The sequence below is a fragment of the Oryctolagus cuniculus genome, chromosome 19 (assembly GCF_051225735.1).
Source record: "Oryctolagus cuniculus isolate XC-2025 breed Fujian yellow rabbit chromosome 19, ASM5122573v1, whole genome shotgun sequence".
Classification (NCBI taxonomy): domain Eukaryota; kingdom Metazoa; phylum Chordata; class Mammalia; order Lagomorpha; family Leporidae; genus Oryctolagus; species Oryctolagus cuniculus.
The window spans coordinates 34,560,860-34,587,228 of record NC_142885.1 but is presented as its reverse complement, the minus strand read 5'-3'; the positions used below and the strand labels follow the sequence as shown (position 1 = coordinate 34,587,228).

General features: G+C 41.6%; 1 protein-coding gene across 6 annotated transcripts in view; it reads right to left on the bottom strand.

Moving 5' to 3' along the window:
- The window catches only part of RABGEF1 (RAB guanine nucleotide exchange factor 1), a 69,620-nt gene that overhangs the window by 21,188 nt on the left and 22,063 nt on the right, over nucleotides 1-26,369 (bottom strand). Inside the window, exons 2-4 of one of the 6 annotated variants that reach the window (XM_002722278.6) lie at nucleotides 17,992-18,177; nucleotides 15,371-15,537; nucleotides 3,295-3,461 (exon numbers count right to left, since the gene is read on the bottom strand). In XM_002722278.6, coding sequence (XP_002722324.1) covers nucleotides 3,295-3,461; nucleotides 15,371-15,537; nucleotides 17,992-18,170 — 513 coding nt within the window. In that variant the 5' untranslated portion in view covers nucleotides 18,171-18,177. Of the gene's footprint in view, nucleotides 1-3,294; nucleotides 3,465-15,370; nucleotides 15,538-17,991; nucleotides 18,178-26,369 lie in introns of all 6 variants that reach the window. The other 5 variants (XM_008249650.5, XM_070064755.2, XM_051836340.2 and 2 more) reach the window with 5 other exon arrangements.

Below are 26,369 nucleotides of genomic sequence, written 5' to 3'. Positions count from 1 at the left end.
AAGCTTCCTCTCACATATCACTGTATTCTTCTCTGGCATGGTTTTTATTCATTCACCACTTTCAGCATAGTTACAGGTTCATTTATCTACCTTTGTTTCTTATTCCCCCAGCTGAGATGCTTTCCCATTGTCTTAATGCTTGACTTCTCACTTTTGCTACTCTGATTTTAAAACTGGGTCCCAGGTCACTTTCTTCCCCCTTATTTTCTCGCCATAAAACAAAAAGTCTACTTGGGGGCAAGTGCTTAGCCTAGTGGTTAAGATGCAGGGTGGGATGCTTGCATTCCATTTCAGGGTGCCTGGGTTCAAATCCAGGCTCAGTTTCCAGATTCTAATTTCCTGCTAATGCACAATCTGAGAGGCAGCAAGTAATGGTTCTAGTACTCAGGTCTGTGCCACAAAGTGGAAGATTCTGATTGAGTTCCTGGCTCCTGACATGGGCCTGGCTCAGCCCTAGGCATTGAAGACACGTGAGGAATAAACCAACAGGATGGGATTCGTGTCTTTCTTCTTTTCAAATACAAGTTTTTTTAAAAGTCCATTTGGTTGATTAAATTTTCTTTGTTTGGGGTGCATGCTTCTGTTATTCTGGTGGTCTCTACTCTTTGTATAACCACATGGTTTAGAATAATGAAGTCTTTTTTTTTTTTTTTTTTTTTTTTTGACAAGCAGAGTGGACAATGAGAGAGAGAGAGAGAGAAACAGAGAGAAAGGTCTTCCTTTGCCGTTGGTTCACCCTCCAATGGCCGCCGCAGTCGGCGTGCTGCAGCCGGCACACTGCACTGATCCGAAGGCAGGAGCCAGGTGCTTCTCCTGGTCTCCCATGCGGGTGCAGGGCCCAAGCACTTGGGCCATCCTCCACTGCACTCCCTGGCCACAGCAGAGAGCTGGCCTGGAAGAGGGGCAACCGGGACAGAATCTGGCGCCCCGACCGGGACTAGAACCCGGTGTGCCCGTGCCACTAGGCGGAGGATTAGCCTATTGAGCCGCGGCGCTGGCCACCTTCCAATACCTTAAAATGATTTCATGGCCAGCGCCGCGGCTCAATAGGCTAATCCTCCTCCTGTGGCACCGGCACACCGGGTTCTAGTCCCAACTGGGGTGCCAGATTCTTTCCCGGTTGCCCCTCTTCCAGGCCAGCTCTCTGCTGTGGCCCGGGAAGGCAGTGGAGGATGGCCCAAGTGCTTGGGCCCTGCACCCGCATGGGAGACCAGGAGAAGCACCTGGCTCCTGGCTTCAGATCAGAACGATATGCTGGCCGCAGCACGTTAGCCGTGGCGTCCATTGGAGGGTGAACCAACGGCAAAAGGAAGACCTTTCTCTCTGTCTCTCTCTCTCACTATCCACTCTGCCTGTCAAAAAAAAGGTATTGAAGGCAGTTGTCTTTCTACTTATTCCAGGAACAGAAGGTAAGTGAGGATCTCACCACAGCTTAAACTGTAATATTATTTCTTCCTAATTCAGGTATAGAAAGATAGTTTCTTCATGAGCATTGACACAAAGCAGGGAAGCGGATTGAAGTCTATATAATATATTAAATACCATACTGCTACAGAATGGCAGGGAAAAGAACTATGAAACCAGCAAAAGGTCTTATGTTGTGCATAACTGCTTCCTTAGTAAGGGAAAAGAGTTCATCATTTTGAAAACTCAACTGAGAAATCCAGAAAATTAAGTGAGTAGAAAGCTTTACTGTAATTGCCAAAACATTAAAGTACCTGTATCTTGATGAAGGAGAGGGTTATTCACTTTAAAAACAGGGCACACTGGGGGCAGGTGGGGTCAGCGTTGTGGTGCAGCAGGTTAAGTTGCCGCCTACAATGTTGGCATCTCATATGGGCTCTGGTTTGCGCTCCTGCTGCTCCACTTCCAATCCACCTTCCTGCTTTCCTAGGAAAGCAGTGGAAGATGCATCCATGTGGGAGACCCAGACAGATATTTAGACTCTTGGCTTTGGCGTGGCCCTGTCCTGGCTGTCATGGCCATTTAGGGAGTGAACCAGGGGATGGAAGATTCTCTCATCCCATAATTTTGCCTTTCAAATAAAGAAATAAATAAACCTTTTTAATAAAGGAAAAGACAACTTTCCTTAGAGTAAGCTAAATCTAAGATTGAAGCAGAAAAGAATGATGCAGGAAATGACGTGGGCAAGAGTGGTTTATTGTTCTAGACCTCAGCAATTTGGGGAAGAATACTGTGGGGTGTAGTAGGAAGGATTATCAATTTCTGGCGATGTCAATGGATCAGTGTCAAACACATTAGAATGATTTTTCATGTTAAATAGGTCCTTAAAATACAATGACTAGAAAATCATTGCTTTTAACTCAAAAAATCAATGATAACTTGCTTGCTTTATGTCTAAATATCATAATTTGTGCACAGATACCTGGAGGAAAAGAAGGCTGGGTTATTCCTTTTTCTCCTTTATGAACTGAATTTGATACATAACAAATATTTTAAGAAAAGTCCGATCCTTATTTGCCTGCTTATGTCTGACCAGTTAGACTATGGCTAATCAGTTAAACATGGTATAGTTTCAGACTTCCTCACTTTACGAAGGGAATATTAGAGCTAATTCTGAGTTCAGTGGCTGTAGAATGTGACAACAGAATTAGTCCCTACTTACAAAACAATACCCTGTACAGGCATTCTTATTCATTATTGCAACTGAAATTATGGATTAGAACCAAAACACTAGGTTACAGGCAAGAGCATGGAAGTCACTAGTTCTGGTTCTGACACTGGCAAATTCTCACTGTGTAGCCTTGGACAAGTCACTTATCCTCTTTGGCTCTCTACTTCCTCATCTATAAAGTAAGAAGACTGGAATCACACAGTTGCTAAGGTACCTTTCAATGCCTAAATTCTAACTTTCACTTCTCTAACGGAACAGATAGAAGAAACCTAAAAATCAAAACACAAAAACCAAACAACACAAAAACCCAATATTTTTGCTACTGGTCTAACAAACTGTTACTTAAAGGTCTCCTGTGGCAGTTTACACTACTGACAAGGTACGAGAGAGGAAGGTCTATTACTAAAACACATGATTCAAGTAGCTTCAGTGTCAGAATTTCCATGCAAGGAGGATCCTAACACCACTGAATCACAGTGGAAAAGCACTAGCCTGAGAGTCAGGTTTTAACTTAATTCAGATGCTTTCCTTAGGTAAGTAACTTAACATCTTTGGGTATTGATTTTCTCCAGTATACAATGACAAGGTTTACTATATCATCTCTAAAACCTTTCCTAAAAGCAAAACTCTATGCTTCTAAGTGGTTATTCTCAACCTACCCTTTTGTAATGCATTCCTTCCAAAAACAGCTTGGTCTGTTTATAGATTTCTTGGCCTGTCTTGTGGAAGGTCTTGAGAAATTCTATGAACTCCTTAGACACTCTATCCGTTTCAATGCTGGTTTGCCGGTTTATGGAAGGACTGGGAGCTTTTGCTTCCTGAATTTCTGCTGGGAAAATTAAACATAGTAAGTTTCATTATATAGAAGATCCATGTATGGAATTACTTTAAGTACCTAACTTAAGGTTATTTAAATTACATTAATCAAAGTTAAACTTGAACTTAAATCATTTTATGTTCAAATGTTTGGATAACCTTCCTTAGAGTAAGCTAAATCTGTTTTATAAGTAGGATGTATAGACAAAACTATACATACAATCTAAAAGATATTCCTTGAAATACAAGTTGCTCTGTTAGTATCTTCTTAGTCAAAATATATCATGCTGAGATCTATACATTTAGTCATTAATACAGAAATGGCACCACTATCTTATACAACCTTCTGTAAGATTGTTTGAGTTTATATAACTAGTCAACAAGTAACGGAATTACAAAAATGTTAGGTGACATACAAAATGTTAGACAACTTTTTTTTTTTTTTTTTTTTTTTTTTTTTTTTTTTTTTTTTTTTTTTTTTTTTTTTTGACAGGCAGAGTGGACAGTGAGAGAAAGAGACAGAGAGAGAAAGGTCTTCCTTTGCCGCTGGTTCACCCTCCAATGGCCGCCGCTGCAGCCGGCGCACCGCGCTGATCCTGGCAGGAGCCAGGAGCCAGGTGCTTTTCCTGGTCTCCCATGGGGTGCAGGGCCCAAGCACCTGGGCCATCCTCCACTGCACTCCCTGGCCATAGCAGAGAGCTGGCCTGGAAGAGGGGCAACCGGGACAGAATCCGGCGCCCCAACCGGGACTAGAACCCGGTGTGCCGGCGCCGCAAGGTGGAGGATTAGCCTATTGAGCCACGGCGCCGGCCTGATGTTAGACAACCTTTAAGTTCCATTTTATTTGCCAAAAACAAACAACTAATTTGTGCATGCAGAAGCACAAAATTATTCACTCAACATTTAATTTATAAGTCACACTGCTCAAAGTCAAAGAATGCATCCAATAGTATAATGAACATGACAGGGCACACAGCAAAAAACCCACCATCTGATCACCTGGCACACAACTCTTTCCCTTCTTCAAATATAACTGAAAGGAAAATAGGACCTTTGGAGAATGGAGACAAAGGTGCAGTACCAAAGAGTAAGTGCTTTAGAAAGTCTGACCCTGGGGGCAACTTGGATGGAGTTCTCGAAGCCTGGTTTTGGCCTACACAGTCCTGGCTGTTGAGGACATTTGGGGAGTGAACCAGTAGATGGACTCTCTCTGTGTCTTTCAAATAAGCCAAAAATAGGGGCCAGTGTTGTATCTCCACAAGTTAAGCCATCACTTGCAATGTTGGCATCCTATACTGGAGTGCCAGTTTGAGTCCCAGCTGCTCTGTCTCTGACCTAGTTTCTTGCTAATACACCTGGGAAGGCAGCAGATTATGGTCCAATACTTGGGCCCCTGCCACCCACATGAGAGACCTAGGTGGAGTTCCTTGCTCCTGGCCTTGGCCAGCCCCAGGAGCTATGGCTATTTGGGGGTGAATTAGCAGATGGAAGATCTCTGTCTCTCCCTCTGTCACTTTCCATTTCAAATAAATAAATTTTAAAAAAATAATAAAAATTTTAAGTCAGACAATAAACTTGAAAAAACATATTTGCATGTGATATCACTAAGAGCCATTCTAAGGATTCCTATAAATAGAGAAAAAAAAACAATCCAAAGGTCCAATCGAGAAACAAACACAGAATACTAACAGCACACAGAGAAGAAATACAGACGGAACTTAACATAGGGAAGATAATTCAACTTCACTCATGGTGACAAATGTACAAACAACTATGAGATGCTATTTAAAAAATTAACACAAATAACACACAAATATTTAAAACATAACACAAAAATAAAGTTTGATGCTGTTGAGGATATGGAGAAACAGGCAGTCTTGTACTACGTACTATGCAAGGGGAATGTAAAATGATACAACATAATGAAGAGCAATTTGGCAATATTCACTGAAATTAAACACGCATCTATCATAAATTTTCAACTGAAATAACTGCACAAGTACAAAATGAAGCATGTATGAAGCTACTCATTCTCACACTCCTTGTAATACCAATAGATGGGAAATAATTGGTCAGCACCCAGGGACTAAATAAATTATGGTATAACCCATAAATTGAAATATTACACAGGTTTTGAAGAAAGGATGCTTTTTGTACACTAATATAGAAAAAATCACTTTAAAAAAACCAGGGTATATGCTGTGCACTCTTATATAAAACAGTAAACTGGGATAAGAATATATGAGCTTGTAAATGAACAAAAACAGAGAAGGATACACAAGAAACAACAAAAGCTCTATAAGTGTGAGGGAAGTGGAGTGGTGGTATTTAGGGACTAGATGGGCAAGGGATACAGACACATAGTGGAAAGGAAAACTGGACTACAAAGTTTTATTTTTGAGTCATCTAAATGTATTACCTTTTTCTTCTTTAAAATACATAAATCAGGTACAGTCTAACTCAAAACCAGGCATTTTCTTCCTGAAACATTTTTTCCATAAAAAAGAAAACCAAAAATTGTGTTAACTTTTTTTTTTTTTTTTTTTTTTTTTTTTTTTTTGACAGGCAGAGCTAGATAGTGAGAGAGAAAGACAGAGAGAAAGGTCTTCCTACCATTGGTTTATCCCCCAAATGGCTGCCATGGCTGGCGCTGCGCCAATCCGAAGCTGGGAGCCAGGTGCTTCCTCCTGGTCTCCCATGCGGGTGCAGGGCCCAAGCACTTGGGCCATCCTCTACTGCCCTCCTGGGCCACAGCAGAGTGCTGGACTAGAAGAGGAGCAACTGGGACAGAACCAGTGCCCCAACCGGGACTAGAACCTGGGGTGCTGGTGCCGCAGGCAGAGGATTAGCCAAGTGAGCTGCAGCACTGGCCAAATTGTGTTAACTTCTATATGCTTAGAGAAAACTCTTTAATACTTGGAATTCAATCCTTCACGTAATCTGATAATTCCACTTCTAGTCATAATGGAATCCAGGGAGCAGGTTTACCTTACCACCTTCACAAGCATAAAGTCAGATAGCATCCATGAAATAATGGTTTTCAGACATTAGAAGGGAGACAGATTAACCCTTGCAGGAAGGGAAAGAAGTACAGAAGTCCTGCCCCAGCTCTCCTGGTACTGCTGGGTACTGCTGATTGTACCCCAGGGTAGGGCATAGTCCCGCAGACTTGCTGAACTGAGAAGGCAGTGTTTAGAGTCAGGGAGACCACCGTGCTGGCTAGAATTCACAAGGCCAAATACTAGAGAGGCAGGGGCTAAACAGAAAAGGCTTCAGGTATCTGCAGAGTGCTTCCCTTGAGTCCTGCCCAAGCGTGTGAGAAGACTACCCAAGATTAGAGAAAGAGCTGCCCAAAACTGAGTTCAAAGAGTAGAGAGGACAACCCCGAGACCTTTACATGAGGTCGGAGGTTAGAAAGTCGGTCAAAAGCAGGGAAACTGTAACCATGCCTCTGTTGTTTCCTTGTGTACACTTCCCTCCCAGAAATATGTTTCCAAAGACAGACGCTTATCATTTTTTAAACTCTTGAAATATAAATGAAAATTAACTTTATTAGCTACTTATAAACTAGCATAAACTACTAAAAATTAGCACTTGGTTTTCTTCTCTTCAACCAAACTAAAATTCAGCTCTTGCAAAGAGAGCAGAAGCTTGGATTAAAAAGTAGAAAGTGAAACACACAGTTCAGGTGTTTGGTCCTTAGAAGGAGGTGAGGTAGTTTTGAACAGTAACAGGTGTTCAGTGCATAAGATGAAAGAAGTGAGCAGAGAGATGAAAAACAACTTCACCAACCTTACAGTTACAGTTCTGCTTAGGGCCCAAATGGCAACTGCTTGCTCTTCAAGTTAAAAATCAACTCCTGTTTTTAACACAGAAACAAAGCCTCTATTTCAAGTATAGCCAGTTGACCAGGATTATCAGACTTTCCAATTCCCAATCTAAACACTCAGTTTAAAACGTCTTCTCATCAGAACACACACTTTAATTATAATGATAATATTTATAGCTGCCATTCAATGAGAGTTTTCTGTATGTCAAACACTATGCTAAAGGTATTACACATTCGTGTTAATCTTTAACGATGTGACTAGACAGGTGATATCATTTTACATGTGCACAAACTGAAGTTAAAAATCTTTAGTCATTTATATGCCAAAGTCACACCACAGTAAGAGGAAGAGCTAGGACTTTATTAGAGATCTGTTTGATTCCCAAGCCCAAGTTTTTCATGACCACAGCACAATGTCCTCTTAGCGTTACATCTGCACCTACTATGAGAGGCTGTCTAAAAGGTAGATTACATAATAATCCATTAAATATTTAACATACAAAGTAAACTTGTGAAAGCAAAACCCTCACTAATGTTTATTCAAAGAATGGTTGTGAAAGAGTCAAAAGAGCATGAACAATCCCTAAAAAGAACACGATCACATAGTAAAGACTATTTCTAATCCAGTAAAAATACATTTTATATCTCAATCTCTAAAAATTTACTAAAACCCTCACACATTTCTCAAATCAGCTAAACTGTACTTCTGATTTTCAGTTCTTCTGAATGAAGGACACTGTTAAAACTGTCATAAGGATGTAACACCAAGGATCCTTTCTGAGAAATATGTCCGAAAACTTCATCAGTCAACATCACAGAATGTGCTTACAACTAAGAAGGCCACACCATCACTAGGTGATACGATGTTATTGTGCCATTACTGGGTATTGTTGACAGAAGCACCATTATGTAGAACATGACCATCTAATATGGACTAAATGGTAATCTGCAGTATAACAAATAAGTATTTGGTCTTTGCCCTCAGAATTCCCTTGTAATTTTGAGTGATAGGAGCACCTTTTGTTTTTCCTATTAAGTCCCTTTCAATTATATCTAAGTTTCTGCTAATAAGGGGGCTCATGGGGTTGGTTACCAGAGGAACCAACTACATGATCAGAGTTGGAACTTCCACTCACACCCCACATGAGAGAAGCTAAAGATTTTTCATCACCAATGGCCAGTGAATTAATCAACAGTGTCTAACTGAACATCCATAAAAACCCCTAAACCACAAGGAAGTGTTGGAAAGTGGCTTGCCCAGAGAAGCTACGGAAGCTCTGCAGCAGGTCTCCTCTCAATCCTTGCCCAATGCATTTCCTCATTTGGCTGTTCCTGAGTTGTATCCTTTGTAATAAACTGGTAAATATTAGTATTTTCCTAAGTTCTGTGAGTCACTGTAACAAATCATCGCATTTGAAGAGGGGAGTTATGGGAAGCCCTGGTTAACAACTGGTGGGTGAGAAGTACCTGTGCCCTCCCTCAGGCTACTGATGGTGCTGGAAAAGAGGGCAGTCTTGTGAGACTGACCCGTTAACCTTTGGGGTCTATGCTAACTCCAGGTAGCTAAGTGTCAGAACAGGCCTGAATTGTTGGACATCCAGTTGATGTCAGAGAATAATAAAAGATATCACATATTTGGTGTCAGGAAAAATTTCTCAGACTCCTAGGCAAAGGACAGAACTGATCATGTTCCAAATATATTCTATTGGATGCCTTAAAAGGTTATTTTACAAGATAAACCTAGTAGACAAACTTCAAAGTGAAAAAGAAAATGAAAGCAGACATTTTACTGCAGAAGCAATTCTAACAGGCACAAATTAAAATGTGTCCAAAATCAGCTTGGGAGACTATTAGCTACATCTGTTTCATCTCAGCATCAGAGGGCCTCAGGATTAATGCAGCAATTCATTAATAATTCTTCAAATGATACAATTAATACCATGCTTCCGGCCAGCACATAAAAATAAAATAACCATACTGATGGTCAGTGAAGGTATGGACCAACTGGAACTCTCATAAGCTGCTGGTGGAAATGTAAGATGACCCAACCACTGTGGACAGTGTGTCAATTTCTTTAAATTTTAAAATTATAGCTACAGGCCGGCGCCGCCGCGGCTCACTAGGCTAATCCTCCGCCTAGCTGCGCCGGCACACCGGGTTCTAGTCCCGGTCGGGGCGCCAGATTCTGCCCCGGTTGCCCCTCTTCCAGGCCAGCTCTCTGCTGTGGCCAGGGAGTGCAGTGGAGGGTGGCCCAAGTGTTTGGGCCCTGCACCCCATGGGAGACCAGGAGAAGCACCTGGCTCCTGGCTTCGGATCAGTGCGGTGCGCCAGCCGTGGCAGCCATTGGAGGGTGAACCAACGGCAAAGGAAGACCTTTCTCTCTGTCTCTCTCTCTTTCACTGTCCACTCTGCCTGTCAAAAATAAAAAAAATAAAATAAAAAAAAAATACCATGCTTCCACTTAATTAACATCTGGTCTTGGGAAAACATTGAATACAGGAGTATTATAGTTATAATTTTGAAGTAACTGCAAATTTACAAAAAAGCTGCAAGATTGCTACAAAGAGTTTCTTTATATCTTGAATTCAAATTCACAAAACTTATACATTTTACTAAATGTATTATTTTCCTAAACTTTTTCAGGGTAGTTTATATATAGCATATTCTTTACCTTTTAATGTTAGTATTTCCTAATAACAAGATGTCCCTCTATATAATACAGTGTAGTTATGAAATTCAGAAAATTTACGTTGATACAATACTTTTACTTAATTTAAAATCCCTTTTACAACTTTTTCCATTGTTCCCAAAAAGCTGTGTATGTTTTTTTCTGATACAGGATTCAATTCAGCGCCGTACACTGCAGTAGACATGCAAGGGTAGATAACTTTAGACTGCCTTAAACTGGAAACCTTTCCCAATCCTTCTTTTTCATAACATGATATTTTTGATGAATACAGGACAATAAATGATTGAATGACCCTCAATTTTAGTTTACCCATTCATTTCCTAATGATTGGATTTAGGTTATAAATTCTCACCTTAAACACTTCCTAAGTGATATGGTGTTTTTTTCAAAGTATTGTATCTATGGGCACATGTCTATCCATTGCCCCCCACAACCATTTTACATTTTCAATTTCTTTTTTTTAAGATTTTATTTATTTGACAGTTACAGAGAGACAGACAGACAGAGGTCTTCCATTTGCTGGTTAATTCCCCAAATAGCCACGAAGGCCAGGGCTGGGCCAGGCTGAAGCCAGGAGCTTCTTCCAGGTCTCACATGTGGGTGCAGGGGTTCAGGCACTTGGGTGATCTTGTGCTGCTTTCCCAGGCTCATTAACAGGGAGCTGGATCAGAAGTCAGTCAGCTAGGACTTGAATCGGTGCCCACGTGGGATGCCAGCGCTGCAGGCGGTGACTTAACCCACTACGCCGGCGCCATTTCTCCACTTTTAATGATTTCTGGGAGTTAACCTGAAATCATGTTAAGAACTTATTCTTCAGGAAACTCCCTTCTCTGTTTCCAGATTCAGTACCCATTGCTGAAATGCCTGAATCAACTCTTATTATATTGACTGTTATCTCTCTTCACTACCTATTTTTTTAAAGATTTATTTATTTATTTGAAAGTCAGTTACAGAGAAGCAGAGGTAGAGAGGTCTTCCATCCGATGGTTCACTTCTCAGATGGCTGAACGGCTGGAGCTGCGCCGATCCAAAGCCAGGAGCCGGGAGCTTTCCCACACAGGTGCAGGGGTGCAAGGACTGAGCCATCTTCTACTGCTTTGCCAGACCACAACAGTGAGCTAGATCGGAAGTGGAGCAGCTGGAACTCAAACCGGGCACTGCAGGCGGCAGCTTTACCTGCTACATCACAGCACCGGCCCCTTCATTACCTATTACATTAGTTGAATGGACGAGGGATTATGATTTTATTCCATTACTTACACTCCATTTATTGTCCTTATTTAGACATGTCTCCGATTTGGCCAGCAGGCAATAGGAGACCCTTCAAGCTGGCTACTGGGTCTTTTGACATGTCCCTAAAATTTTGAAGGGACTTTCCTTTCCTGCTGCAACCTCAAAATTGGTCATTTCTCTCAAAAAGCCCTCATTCATTTTAGTGAGGAATAAATGTAGGGTTTATGGCCTAGGAGAAGAGATTGATAACTGAATTCTAAAAAAAGAAAATATGTTGCTCCTAGGACATTCATATGAACTCTAAAAGAAAAGGGCATTTGGAACATACAGACAAGTGTCTCAACCTGGCCAACCCTCCAGGATTTACTTTATAAGCTACAGCCTACTTCCTTTAGAGACTAAGAGAACTGAAAGCAAACTCTCATTTACCCTCTCTGATGCCTAACTAAGATATTATTCAAATCCCTTAGAAGGTTATGTCTTACGTACTTCCAAGCTGCTCTGATTTAAAAGCTCTTTGTGTGTGTGTGCACATGTGTGCTACCAATAATAAACAGATGTAAAATATCAAGAGCAAGGGCATCATGTATTAAGGAAGTTAAATAAGGAATAAAAAATACAAAAAGTCTAATTTCTAGTCTAGACTCAATAAATTAGATGTATATTTAGTATAGGTTAACCTTATCCACATACAATGACCAAATAATCAGTCTGAAAAGCAGAGTTTACCTAGCAAAGTTATATAAAAAAATCAGTGAAACAAAGATCCAATAGCATCCTCTTCCCTAGCATGCATTTTTATAAATAGTTTAAGGTCTGGGGCAGTGCTGTGGCATAGCAGGTAAAAGCCACTGCCTGCCATGCCAGCATCCCATATGGGTGCTTGTTTGAGTCCCAGCTGCTCCCCTTCCCATCCAGCTCCCCGCTAATGCACCTGAGAAAACAGCAGAAGATGGCCCAAGTCCTTGGGCCCCTGCACCCACATGGGAGACTCAGAAGAAGATCTTGATTCTTGGCTTCAGATCAACCCAGATCCAGTTGTTGCAGCCATTTAGGGAGTGAACCAAAGGATGGAAGATCTCTCTCTCTCTCTATCTCTCCCTCCCCTCCCGCCCTGGTAACTCTGCTTTGCAAAGAAATCTTTAAAAACAAACACAAACTTTAAGGACTTTCCCATCAGAAACTTTCTACAAAAACAAAACAACTAAATGGAAAAAAATCTGAAATACATAACTATTATCCAAAAGAAAAAAGGTAAAAAACTATTCTGTATACATGTTTTTTAAAATAAAAATCAATTGTGATCATTCATTTTTAAAACACAGGCTCTGGGGCCAATGTTGTGGAACAGTGAATTAAGACACTGCTTACTACCCCTACATCCCATATTAGGGTGCCGGTTTGAATTCTGGCTGTTCTACTACTGATCAGCTCTCTGCTAATGTGCCTGGCAAAATGGCAAAAAATGGTCTACATACTTGGGCCCCTGCCACCCATGTGCAAGAATGGGATAGAGCTCTAGGCTCTCAGTTTTGGCCTGGCCCAATCTTGGTTATTGTGGCCATTTGGGGAGTGAACTAGCAGATGGAAGATCTCTCTGTCTTCCTCTGCCATTCTGCCTTTCAAATAAATAATCTTTTTTTTCAAATTCAGGATCTGCATTGGATTATGAATCTTTCCAGGATATGACCCACATTGTACAGAGATTTTTTTTATGCCAGCAAGGACAGTGAGAGAATGTGCACGACTATCATGTACTTAAATAAGAGAAGCCTTATCCAACATATATTTATATTAATCAATCAGCTATACATATTTGAGGTAATGGTATATAAGGAGAAAAGGTTGAACCAGGATTAGAAGACCTGAGTCCCAACGCTCCAACTCATTACATAACCTTCAGTAAGCTAGTTAACCTTCATGGACTGCATATAGTCATTTGTAAAACATGGTTGTTAGAACAGATAGCTTTATAATTATTTACTATTTCATCTGTTGTCATAAATACATACTATTTCACTATCACAAATTCTCTATGTAAGGTTAACAAGCCTTTCACAAAGCAGGAAACAGAATTTAAGCGAAGCAGCAATAAACGGCTTTGATGAATGCCCCTCAGCTTCTGACCAGCAGAAATTATTCTATCAGAAAAGCAATCTGCCTTTAAAATATCTAACACTGGAGCTAACATTTACTTCTCTTACTTTGTTTGTCAGGCACTGTGCTAATCACTTTACGTACTTGCATCAACTCATTTAATCCTCTTCACAGCCTCATTGCAGTAGGTATTATTGTTCCTCCAAGTACACAGGGCTCAGATTAGCTTTCCCAAGGTCACACAGCTAGTGAATGGCAAAGCTGGCACTCAAACCCAGACTCCAAAGCCTATGCTTTTAACCACCTTATTATACAACCTCCTAATAAATTATGAGCCAAATATATTCTTATTTAATCTCTTCAGGTACTGATTATTCCCTTCTTATGCAATAAAGAGAAAATTGCTACAACTAATTGCCAATAAAGAAACAACTCCAAATCAATAATTTGAACATAAAGATTATTAAAAGTGTACATTTCTTAAACAGAAGTATTGTGGTTTTAGTCATAAGCAATCTTTCTTTGTAATAAAGAAAACAGTAGTCACCATATCTGGTAGATCAGCAAGGATCTTAAGAGGTGACATTATTATTTATTTTGTTGCCTTTAGGCAAAGAAAATTACTCTAGGGTGGGGACTGTGGACCTAGAGAGAGTTCCAAGAGAAAAGCTCTTCTGACAGCATCAATATTGGGTCCCAGTCTCACTAATGTTTCAAATTTACCTCACTGAATATCAAAAGAAAGAAACTGAGCCCTAATAACAGAACTTCTTTCTTACTCTTCATGCAAGGTCACTGCAACTAGTTCATTTGCTCAATGGCAGAATAAGTGTGACTTCAATGATAATCCTCCTGCCGGTTACATAGTATTTTTAAGAAGTAGGCTAGGGCAGGCATTTACCCTAGCAGTTAAGATGCCTCTATCTCATGTCAGCATGTCCAGGCTCATTTCCCACCTTCTGTTCCCAAATCTAGTTTCCTGCTGATGTAGACCATGGTGGGGGGGGGGGGGGAGTTTGGGGAGAGGCAGAGGGCAGGGGCAGCAGGTGATGGCTAAATAACTGTCAACCAAGTGGGAGGCCTGGATTAAGTTCCTGGTTCCCACCTTCAGCCTGGCCTCACCCTGGCTTTTATGCACATTTGAGGCATGAACCAGTAGATAGGAGCTTGCTCTCTGTCTCTTAAATACATTTTTTAAAACTGTAGGATAGGCCGGCGCCGTGGCTCAATAGGCTAATCCTCTGCCTTGCGGCACCGGCACACCGGGTTCTAGTCCCGGTCGGGGTGCCGGATTCTGTCCCGGTTGCCCCTCTTCCAGGCCAGCTCTCTGCTGTGGCCAGGGAGTGCAGTGGAGGATGGCCCAAGTGCTTGGGCCCTGCACCCCATGGGAGACCAGGATAAGTACCCGGCTCCTGCCTTAGGGTCAGCGCGGTGCGCCAGCCGCGGCGGCCACTGGAGGGTGAATCAACAGTAAAGGAAGACCTTTCTCTCTGTCTCTCTCTCTCACTGTCCACTCTGCCTGTCAAAAAAAAAAAAAAACACACACACACAAAAAAAAAACTGTAGGATAAATAAAATCATCTACATACAAATCCATGCACTAGAAAATACTATGGCTTACTTTCATCTGTGCTAAGAGTCCTAAGTGAACTTTTTCTTATATGTTCTCTGTATATTTCCTCAAGACACAACCTCTCAAGTAAGCTCTCACGAAATTTCTCTCCCAGATTTTCACCCCAGAATCAGCCATTTCTGATCAGCTAGACAGTGAGAGGCATAAAAAGAACAAAGCAGGTCCAAATAATATAAAGGCATAGAGAGACAGACATCTGGAGAGGAATTCATGTTATAAGCAACTGTATCCTGCTATTTCATTTTATTCCTCCTATAGAACAAACAACAGCTTCTCTAAGACACAATGCCCTCCAACCAAAGAAAGTACTGGTTTCCTACACTGACCTTCAAACTCAATTTCAGTCTTAAACTAGGCTGTTCTCTAAAAGCTTACAAAAATTAAAAAGCTTCCCAGATCTAGTCAAAAGGAAAAAAAAAATGAGTATCAGAAAATTACCCTTCTTTGATCCAACCCTGGAAGAAGCACTGAAGAATTTCTTCACTGTGGTAACTTTTCGGGTCTTCTCATTGGTTTTCTTTTCTTCAAACTTGGAAAATGTGAGAGATTGGGCCCCTTGGCTGCTCTGACTGCTGGCAAAGGCCTCTTCCTCCTCCCGTTGAAGTCTGTAATTCAAGAGACAATTAAGAATGATCTAGATATTCTCTAAGTGTTCCCTGCAGTAGGTTATTATTCAGTGAATTGAAGAGAATCGGAAACTTTTTAGAACTAGAGGCTAAAGCTATCAAATAGGTCTGAGGTCTCTGACAAGAGATCATCACTGCCCATGGCTGTCGCCATGGCTCACTAGGCTAATCCTCCACCTGCAGCGCCAGCACCCCGGGTTCTAGTCCCGGTTGGGGCGCCAGTTCTGTCCCGGCTGCTCCTCTTCCAGTCCAGCTCTCTGCTGTGGCCCGGGAGGGCAGTGGAAGATGGCCCAAGTGCTTGGGCCCTGCATCCATATGGGAGACCAGGAGGAAGTACCTGGCTCCTGGCTTTGGATCGGCGCAATGTGCTGGCCGTGGCAGCCATTTGGGGGGTGAACCAAAGGAAGGAAGACCTTTCTCTCTAACTCTGCCTGTCAAAAAAAAAAAAAAAAAAAGAGAGAGAGATCATCACTGTCCAATGGATCATGCTCATGCAGCAGTCACACATGGGTTACATGGAAGAAAAGCCTAGTCCTTTTACCTATACAAGGCTGGAATGGAGAACAGATAAGCCAATAATTATTATAGAAAGGGAATGTTCCCATAGTAGAGAGCAGAAATCAGGTGGTATGAGAATACAGGAAAGCTCTACAATGATGAAATGTGGACTGGGTCTTAAAAGGTGAATGGGGGGCTGGTGCTGTGGCATAGCAGGTAAAGCCACCACCTGAAGTGCCGGCATCCCATATGGGTGCTGGTTTGAGTCCTGGCTGCTCCACTTCTGATCCAGCTCTCTTCTATGGCCTGGGAAAGCAGTAGAAGATGGCTTAAGTCCTTGGGCCCCTGCACTTGTGTGATAGACCAGGAAGAAGCTCCTGGCTCCTGGCTTCAGATTGGCACAGCTCCAGCTGTTGGAGTGAACCAGCGGATGGAAGATCTCTTTCTGCCTTTGCCTCTCTGTAACTCTGCCTTTCAAGTAAATAAATAAATCTTAAAAAAAAAAAAAAAAAAAAGGTGAACAGGACTCTACAAAGTGAAAGAACATGCCAGGAAGATAAACTACAAATGTGAAAGCAAGTGGTTTGTTTCAGAACAGGTACAGTGTAGCCATAGCGTTGACAATGTGATGAACTCCAGCGCTGGACATACAAGAAAGTATCAGATGGTAAGGAACCTTGATTGCTAAGCCCACTGTTATCCTGGATTTCTTCATGTGGCAGGGGACAAAGATTATAAACTCAAGAAGGTATCATTGCTAGATCTGTGCTTTAGAGATAATGCAGGTAGCTTTGTGAATAACTTAGATCTGTGCTTTAGAGATAATGCAGGTAGCTCTGTGAATAACTTGAGGAGTAGAAAGACTAGAGATATAGACAATAATTAAGAGTATATTACAAAGGTTAAGTGGGGAGAAAATACAGACCTGGAAAATAAGAAGATAAAACTCAACAAGCTTTTCTGAGCTGAAGTAAGTAGAATTTACTCAAGTAGCTGCAGATAATAAGCTAGGTGAAGGGGAAGTTAAAAATGACTCCAAGTCACAACTTGCAAAGCTGGCATCCCGTACTGGTGCCAGTTCAGATCCTGGTCACTCCAGTTCCACTCCAGCTCCCTGTTAATGTGCCTGGGAAAGCAGTGGAACCTTTCACCTACACGGGAGACCCAGATGGAGTTACAGGCTCCTAGCTTTACCTTGGCCCAGCCTCAGCTGTTGTGGTCATTTGGAAAGTGAACCAGCGGATGGAAGACGTCTCTCTTTGTCTCTGCCTCTCTGTAACTCTGACTTTCAAATTAATCAATTTTTCAGTTAGTTGGATAATCAGTGAGGCCACTAAGGACACAAGGGGAGAATTAGCAGGAAAATGCTGGGAGTAGGGAGATGTAAATGAAAGCAAAAACTCTTTGAATCAGCTGCATCTGCAATATCTATAACTGAATGATAACCCTCAGAGTGAGTGAAATGATTGATGACAACTGTATGCTAAACCCTGTGCTGAGTATACCACACAAAGGCACTTCAAAAAGTTTGTGGAAAAATTGAATAAAAAATTTATTCTGGTGCAAAAAACTTTGAAATCCATCTATAGTTTCTTGCATGCATTTTCCATTACTTTTTGAAGACTCCCCTTGTATGTATAATCTCACTTAATCTTCACCACAGGGTATGCAAATCTCCATTCTTCTATTCCAGGGAGTTTACAGTCTGAATGACAGAACTAAGACTAACGCATCCAAAACAAGACATTATCAGAAGTTAGGAAAAATACAAAATGAAGCAATCATTAAAAGCTGTTCCTTAAATGCTGACTGAGAACAGGAAAAAAAAATCTCTTCTAAGTTGACTTAATAGCTCAAAAAGATAGGAGAAACATGTATTTGGATAACGACAGAGTACATATCCAGTTAATCCACCCCAAATTAAAGTCCCTTTACCGCTCTGCCAGTTCCCAGTCCTCCTGAATCTGCTTCTGCCTGGCTTTATGGTACTCCTCTCTCCAGCACTTGGAGCAGAAGCCCTGCCAAGCAGGGTTGCCATAGTAACCACATCCTTTCTTGCATAAGAGCTCCGACTGATCCACGTGAATTCCTCGGCGTTCAGACTTAAGGCTCATCTTCTTGCTAACCAAGGAGAAAACAAATTGTTGTTGACAATGAATTCACCATAATTCTACTAACAAAACATCACAATTATTAACAACAACAAAAGAGTGAGTCCATTATCTTCAGTTATAAGGGAAGGAAGGAAGCAATGAAGGAAAGAACAAGGGAGGAAAGGAAGGAAGAAGAGAAGGGAGGACAAGAGGGAAGAAAGGAGGGGGTAAAAGGGTTAAACATAGCAAATTCCTGACAGACTCTCTTTAATAAAGACTTCTTAATCACTGCTCAAAAAACATAGAACATCTTACAAAAAAATAATACCAGATTAAAAATCTAAACATAAGACCAAAAACAAACAACAAAAACCTCCTAGAAGAAAACATAAGGGAAAAGCTTCTGGGCATTGAATTTGAATATGAAATCAAAAGCATAGGCAACAAAAGAAAACAAAGGAACCACATCAAACTAAAAACTCCTGCACAGCAAAAGAGATAACCAACAGAGTGAAATGCAACCCAGGGAATGAAAGGGAATATTTGCAAACCAGATATCTTACTAGGACTTAATATTTATAACACATAAGAAACTTCTACAACTATACCGCCACAACAAAAACCAAAATATCAGATTAAAAAACGGACAAAGAACTGGAATAGACAATACCCCAAAGACATACAAAGGGCTAACAAAAGTGAAAAGATCAATTTTTGAGTAAAGCAAATCAAGTCACAAAAAGATGAACACCTGTGGCAGATGTCCAGCTTCTCAATTAAGTAACAGGTTGGGATGCTCACATCCCTTATGCAAGTGTTGGGGTTTCAGTCCCAGCTCTGTTTCCACTGCCAGTGGGTACCTTGGGAGGCAGGTGATAGTTTAAGAACTTGGGTTCTTGTCACCTCATGGGAGACCCAAACTGAGTTCTCAGCTCCTGGCTTTGGCCTGGCCCAGCTTTGACTGTTGCTGTCTTTTCAGAGTGAATTAGTATTTCTCTGCCTTTTAAATAAAATAAATTTAAGAAGCTGTTAAAAAAAAAAAAAGTATTTCGTGATCCCACTTTTACGAAATCTGAAGTAGTAGAATGATGGGTACCAGGGACTGGGGTGAGAGGCAGAGGGGATTCACTGTTCAGTAGGTACTGAGTTTCAGTTTTGCTAGATAAAAAAGTTATAGAGCTCAGTTGCACCATATTAAAACTACTATACTATACACTGAAATATGGATAAAAAGTAAACTTTTAATTGTGTGGTTTTTTACAACAAAAACAAAACATTTCAATTATTTTTGTTTTAAAAGAAATGACTAATGTCCTTCTTGGCTGCTCCCAAAAGTATGTCTACCTTTTTATTCTGAGGAACAAAGTACAATCTTGTTACAATCGTCACAGTATTCTTAGTATAGTTTGTACAAAAGACAACATTTCAATGATAAGAAAGTGAACACACTGCATCGACTAAAATAATTCAACATTTACTATGAAAATGAGTATAATTAAAGCTTCAGAACAGAATATTAACTGCTTGGCAAGGCATTCAAGGCTCTCAGCAATGTAAGGCAAATTAATGAAGCCTACTACCTGCCACCACTCATTACAGGCCCAATATTGTGACAGCTACTTTAATTCTCACAGAAACAAGGTAGGTGTTATTCCCCACTTTATTAGATGAGAAAACAAGTTCAGAGGAATTTCCAAAAGTATGTAAACTTTACTAAAAACAAATATCAGAAAAGAGATTCAAAGCTAGGTTAAGATTGCAAAATTTGAGGCTGGCACTGTGGCATATCAGTTAAAGCCGCCTGCAGTGCCGGCATCCCATATGGGCGCTGGTTCGAGTCCTGGCTGCTCCGCTCCTGATTCAGTTCTCTGCTATGGCCTGGGAAAGCAGTAGAAGATGGCCCAAGTCCTTGGGCCCCTGCACCCACGTGGAAGACCCGGAAGAAGCTCCTGGGCTCCTGGCTTCAGATTGGCGCAGCTCCAGCCATTGCAGCCAATTGAGGAGTGAACCAGTCGATGGAAGACCTCTTTCTCTCTTTCTGCCTCTCTTTCTCTCTGTATAACTGACTTTCAAATAAAATAAATAAATCTTTAAAAAAATTCCAAAATTTTTATATTTCATTGTCTCCATCCTTCCTGCCCAAACTCACATTCCTGAACACAAATTTCAATCATACCATAATCTTCCTTTCCCCCACCCCTCAGAAACCTTTTATTTAAGGTATACAAATTTTCCTGCATTTCATAAGTACAACTTTAAGAACATAGTGATTCTTCCTACCATACCCACCCTCTCACCCACACTCCCACCCCTCTTCCTCCCTCTCCTACTCTCATTCTTACGTTTTACTAAGATCTATTTTCAGTTAACATTATACACATATGACTAACCTATACTAAATAAAGAGTTCAACAAATAGTATTAAAAAAAAAAAAAACTGTTCCTCAACAGTCAAGACAACGGCTGTTCGAAGTCATTGCATCTTAAAGCCAAACAAACCAATCACGTACATGCTTAGGCTTAGAATTAGAATTTTTTCCTTCTGCTTTTTTAAAGATGATTCTCTTCAAAGCTCACTCTAAGACCCATCTCTTCAAACTGCTTCTGTGTTTGTGTTCCTCCTGCTTACATTAGAAGTACAGTGATAGATTCACTGAACTCGCTATGTGCTCAGGGCTGCAGATGGAGAGTGTGCTGATTTGTACTCAGCCTCCATCTAGACAGTGAATAATCTTCCCTTTAAGATTTGATATCAATTTAAGGGCTTCTGCAAGGTTATAGAGTTAGAAAGTTGTTTGGATAAGGAAAAACCAAATATGTGTCTTGAGAGTTGACTATGAAATTAGAAATTTTTATCTGTAACTGTCCTTATTAGACCATCAGAGAAATATTTGGATTTTCTGCAAAGCTAACTCTACATTTCAGGTAAATGTGACAAATTAGTCTTCCTCTGTGGCAATCAATTGGCTCTTACTAATGTTAAGCTGATTTTCTTGATCAATATATTTTATTCTTGCTGCTACCATGTGACAGGTGTTTCCTTTAAAAGGGGGTGCTCTTTCCCTCTGCTGATACACAGAAATAGATAAAATTGATTTTGACATACACAGATAGACAATTATAGAAAACCAGCTTGTGTCAAGTATTTACAAAATATAAAATCTACTCATCAAAACAAAGGAATTCATATCTAACAAGTAAACAAGGCTTGACGATGTCAGGTACTTATCTGGGGCTACATGCATTAGACTTAAAATTAGAAATAATATCTTAACAAATTCCAAAATAACCTTTCTTGTCTACTATATCATATTTAAATTTGCTTATTCATAACAAATGGTCATGTGGTAAATAGCTACCAAACAATTTCCATTCAAATTGAAATCACATGGTACCCATTCTATTTTTTTTAATGATTTTATTTGAGAGGTAGAGTTATAAACAGAGAGAAGAAGAGACAGAGAGAAAGGTCTCCGTCCACTCATTCACTTCCCAAATGGCCACAACAGCCAGAGCCAGGTCGATCCAAAGCCAGGAGCCAGGAGCCTCCTCCAGGTTTCCCATTAAGGCACAGGAATCCAAGCACTTGGGCCATCTGCTACTGCTTTCTCAGGCCATTAGCAGAGAGCTGGATGGGAAGAGGAGGAGCTGGGACACAAACTGGCACCCATATGGGATGCCAGAGCTGCAGGCAGAGGCTAAGCCTACTATGCCACAGCACCAGCCGCAGTACCCATTCTTCTTCACATAAACTGCCAAATAAACACAGAAAAAAAAGTGGCACTCTACAGCGTACACTCAAGAAACTCATAGGTAAGAACAAAATTAAGCCCACATCATGCAGATCCCCACCATTAATTCAACTCAAACATTTCACTAAGAGCCAATCGTGTGCACAGAATTGAACTAGACGTCACTGGTGATGCAACTTATACAGCATGTCCTTGCCTTCAGGAAGCTCATAACCAGAAGCACAGGAAGACTGAAAAATGCAGAAAAAGAGAAGTGCTAAACTGTGGGGGAGGAGAAAATGTGATTCTAATTTGGAGAGCATGGAAAGACCACTTGGAAGAGGTGGTAGACCGTTAATTAAATGCCCCTTGAAGCCGGCGCCGTGGCTCAATAGGCTAATCCTCCACCTTGCGGCGCCGGCACACCGGGTTCTAGTCCCGGTTGGGGCGCCGGATTCTGTCCCGGTTGCCCCTCTTCCAGGCCAGCTCTCTGCTATGGCCAGGGAGTGCAGTGGAGGATGGCCCAGGTGCTTGGGCCCTGCACCCCATGGGAGACCAGGAAAAGCACCTGGCTCCTGGCTCCTGCCAGGATCAGCGCGGTGCGCCGGCTGCAGCGGCGGCCATTGGAGGGTGAACCAGCGGCAAAAGGAAGACCTTTCTCTCTCTGTCTCTCTCTCTCACTGTCCACTCTGCCTGTCAAAAAAAAAAAAAAAAAAAAAAATGCCCCTTGAGGGTAGGAGTTTGGCCTAGGAATTAAGATGTGTGTATCCAACATCAGAGTACTTGGATTCCATGTCCAGCTCTGGCTCCTGACTCCAGTTTTCCATTACTGCAGACCCTGAGAGGCAGCAGTGATGGGCTCATGTAATTGAATTCTTGCCACTTCATGTGGGATACCTGAATTACATTCCTATTTCTTGGCTTCGGATTTAGCCCAGCCCTCTCATGAGCATTTGCACTGTGAACCAAAGAGTGCCAATTCCAACTCTCTATTTCTCTCTTTCCTCCCTGCCTCTCATAATACTTCTTTAAAAACAACATGGAGTTAAATCAACCATAAAGCATCTTGGAAAAATAACAGAGAAAACATTCAGGACAGGAAGAACATCTTTTACAAAAGCTCAGAGACAGGAAAGCAAATGTAGAACTTGAATGATGTGGTATAAATAAGTGTGAAGTTATTACTATAGCTTTTTAAAACTTCAAACTATAGAGTCTGGGTTTGAAGCAGCACTGAAAGCTCCTAAAAAGGGGAAATCACAGTAAGATCACTATTTTAAGTCAGGATTTCATACAGCATTTGTTTTCCAGCTCGATAAAGTGAGGACAATAACTCCTCTGCTACAAAAGCAGCTATAAAGACGGACAAACTTTCACTCTCTGCTGATGGATCCATGTGTGGTCCAAGGAATGCATTCACACTTCAGGCCCCAAGGTCTTTGTTTTGGCACAGCTCTCTCAAGTCACCTCTGTGCAGTCTCAGCTAATGAGAGTGGAGCCTAACTAGCTAGAGAGGTTTGAGCACAGCCTCAATCTCCCAGCAGGAAGGTATGCAGATTCAAGGGTGACCCCTAGAAGGAAGCCGGGCACAAAATAAAACAAAGGGAAAAAACTGAGCAGAGCACAAAATAAAACAAAGGGAAAAAACTGAGCAGAGACATCAGCAGCTGCACTTAGATAGACTTCATCCAGCTATAAATGGACAACATGCATCAACCACTACTTTTGAGAATTCTCAAAAGCAAAAGGGAGAATTGGAGAATACTTTTTTTTCTTTTAGAGAAATACAGTCTTTATCGGGCTCAGACCATGAGTCCATGGTTTTTGAGGACCTCTGTGAACTTGTTAATGTTCTTCTCCACATTCTTTTCAGCCTATTTCTGTGGCCTCATGAACTGCTTTTTCTTCCGGTAACGGACCTTGACCTTCTCCTTCCTCTTTTCCCCCAGCGTGGCTGTCACTGCCTGATACTTCCAGCCAACCTCATGAGCCAGGCATCTCAAGTAGGCAATTTTTATTAAAGATATTATTAATTTACTTGAGAGGCAGAGTTACAAAGAGAGGGAGAGACACAGCTGAGAGAGGTCTTCTATTCACTGGTTCACTTCCCAAATGGCCGCAGCTGGGCCGATCTGAGCCAGGGGCTTCCTCGGGGTCTCCCATGTGGGTACAGGGGTCCAAGCACTCAGGCCATCCTCCACTACTTTCCCAGGCCATAAGCAGAGGGCTGGATCAGAAGAGGAGCAGCCAGGATAGGGACAAGCGCCCATATGGGGTGCCAGTGAAGGCTTAACCTACTATGTCATAGCACTGGCTCCAGGCAAACTTTCTCATAGGCTTCAGATGCACAACCTTGAGCACCCCAGGAACCAACAACTACTTTTCCTTGTCAGAGGGTAGCAGGATCCCATCCAACGCCTTGAAGCAGTCCCCAGCAGCCCGGCTGTGCTTCGTCTTTCTTGTGGGGCAACAAACCTGACATAGCCAAAAAATGCAGCTGAGGGCTGGAAGTGGTCATGATGGTGCTTGGTGTTCATCTGCTTGTACAGGAAGGCCAAGTACTTCAGTTTATTTCTGTAGAAATTGCTAGAAATGTTGATGTCCTTACAGTACACAACCACCACCTTCAGGCCTGCCATCTTTGGTGGTAGTGGCCTGGGTGGAAGAAGAATTTTAAGTATCATCAAACCCTCTATCACCACCAGGCCAACCCATAAATGGGCACAGGGACACAGAAACAGCTGTCCTGGTTCTGGCTGAAGGCCTGATAAAGGGAACTCCTAATATTCAGAATACAAAGATCCTTCCATTTTACTGTCTTTTTCTCAGAGGCCTAGCAGTATGTGCAATGCATCTGTAGCCATGGCTGGAAAGAGACTTCAGGAGCTAAATTCAGAGTAAAGAGCACTATTGTTCTGTCTACGTTCCCACAGCTTGGCCCCAAATGCGCATTCATGGCAGAGTTGGGTAATTAAATCTGTTTTTTGATTACAGAAAGAAAAGTTGACCTCTGGGGAACATAAAATTAAGGAGAAATCAAGAAAGCAATTTCTGGGCTTAACCTTAGGCTGTGCATGCATGGATCTGATGCTTTTCGGTACTAAAGATTTAATGGTTTAAAAAAAAAAACAACAACTCAATTAAAAAATGGGCAAAATTTAAGGCATTCAGATCTGGCTAAAAAGCTCATGAAAGCATTTCAGGCATGGAAAGCCAAGATATTGTGGCAAAAAATGACCTAAATTAAAGATTTCTGTGAGATCCCAGTGGAAAGAATGGGCCATCAAAGAAGGAGGTACCTTTCTCTGAAGGGTGGAGAGAACTTCCACTTTGATTAGGGCCTTGTCCAAATAAGGTCAGAGTTTGTGAACTCAAGAGGCTTGCATAGCCTTGGCAGTGCATGACAAGAGCCTCAGGTGATTACTAATGTCATAAATAAGAGTGTCAATTATTAAATCAACAACGGGAGTCACTGTGCACTTACTCCCCATGTAGGACGTCTGTTCTATGAGAATTAAGGGTAAAAATAGTCTTCAAACAGTACTTTATACTTTGTGTGTCTGTGTGGGTGCAAACTGTTGAAATCTTTACTTAGTATGTACTTAGTTGATCTTCTGTGTATAATTAAAAATAAATCTTAATGAAGAATGGGCTGGGAGAGGGAGTCAAAGATGGGATGGTTTGTGGGTGGGAGGGTGGTTATGGGGGGGAAGCCACTATAATCCAAAAATTGTACTTTTGAAATTTATATTTATTAAATACAAGTTTTCTAAAAACAATGGGCAAAAGACTTGAATAGACACTTTACCAAAGCAGATATACATATTGAGGGTGGGTGATAGAGTGCAGCTTGGGACACCCACATCCTATATCAGAATGCCTGGGATTGAGTCCTGCTTCTGCTTCACCTTTCTGCTAATGTGCCTAGGAGGCAGCAGATGATGGCCCAAGTATCTGGGTTGCTGCCACCCATATGGGAGATCTAGATGGAGTTCTCAGCTCTTGGCTTCAGACTGGCCCAGCCCTGGTTGTTGCAGGTATTTGGAAGAGTAAACCAATGGATAGAAAATGTCCCTCTCTGTCTTTCCCTCTGCCTTTCAAATACATATTTTAAAGGGGGGAGGGGAGGAGCAGATGGCACTATGGCGTAGTAGGCTAAGCCTCTACCTGTGGTGCCGGCATCTATATGCCAGTTCAAGTCCTGGCTGCTCTTCTTCTGATCCAGCTCACTGCTTATGGCCTGGGAAAGCAGTGGCAGATGGCCCAAGTGCTTGGACCCCTACACCTTCGTGGGAGACCAGGAGGAAGCTCCTGGTTTCCAGGTTCTGATCAGCCTAGTTCCTGCGACTGTAGCCATTTGGGGACTGAACCAGCCAATGGAAGACCTCTCTCTCTGTCTCACCAGTATCTGTCTGTGGCTCCGCCTCTCAAATAAATAAAATCTTTAAATACACACACACACACACACACTGGTGTCTCACATTTCTGT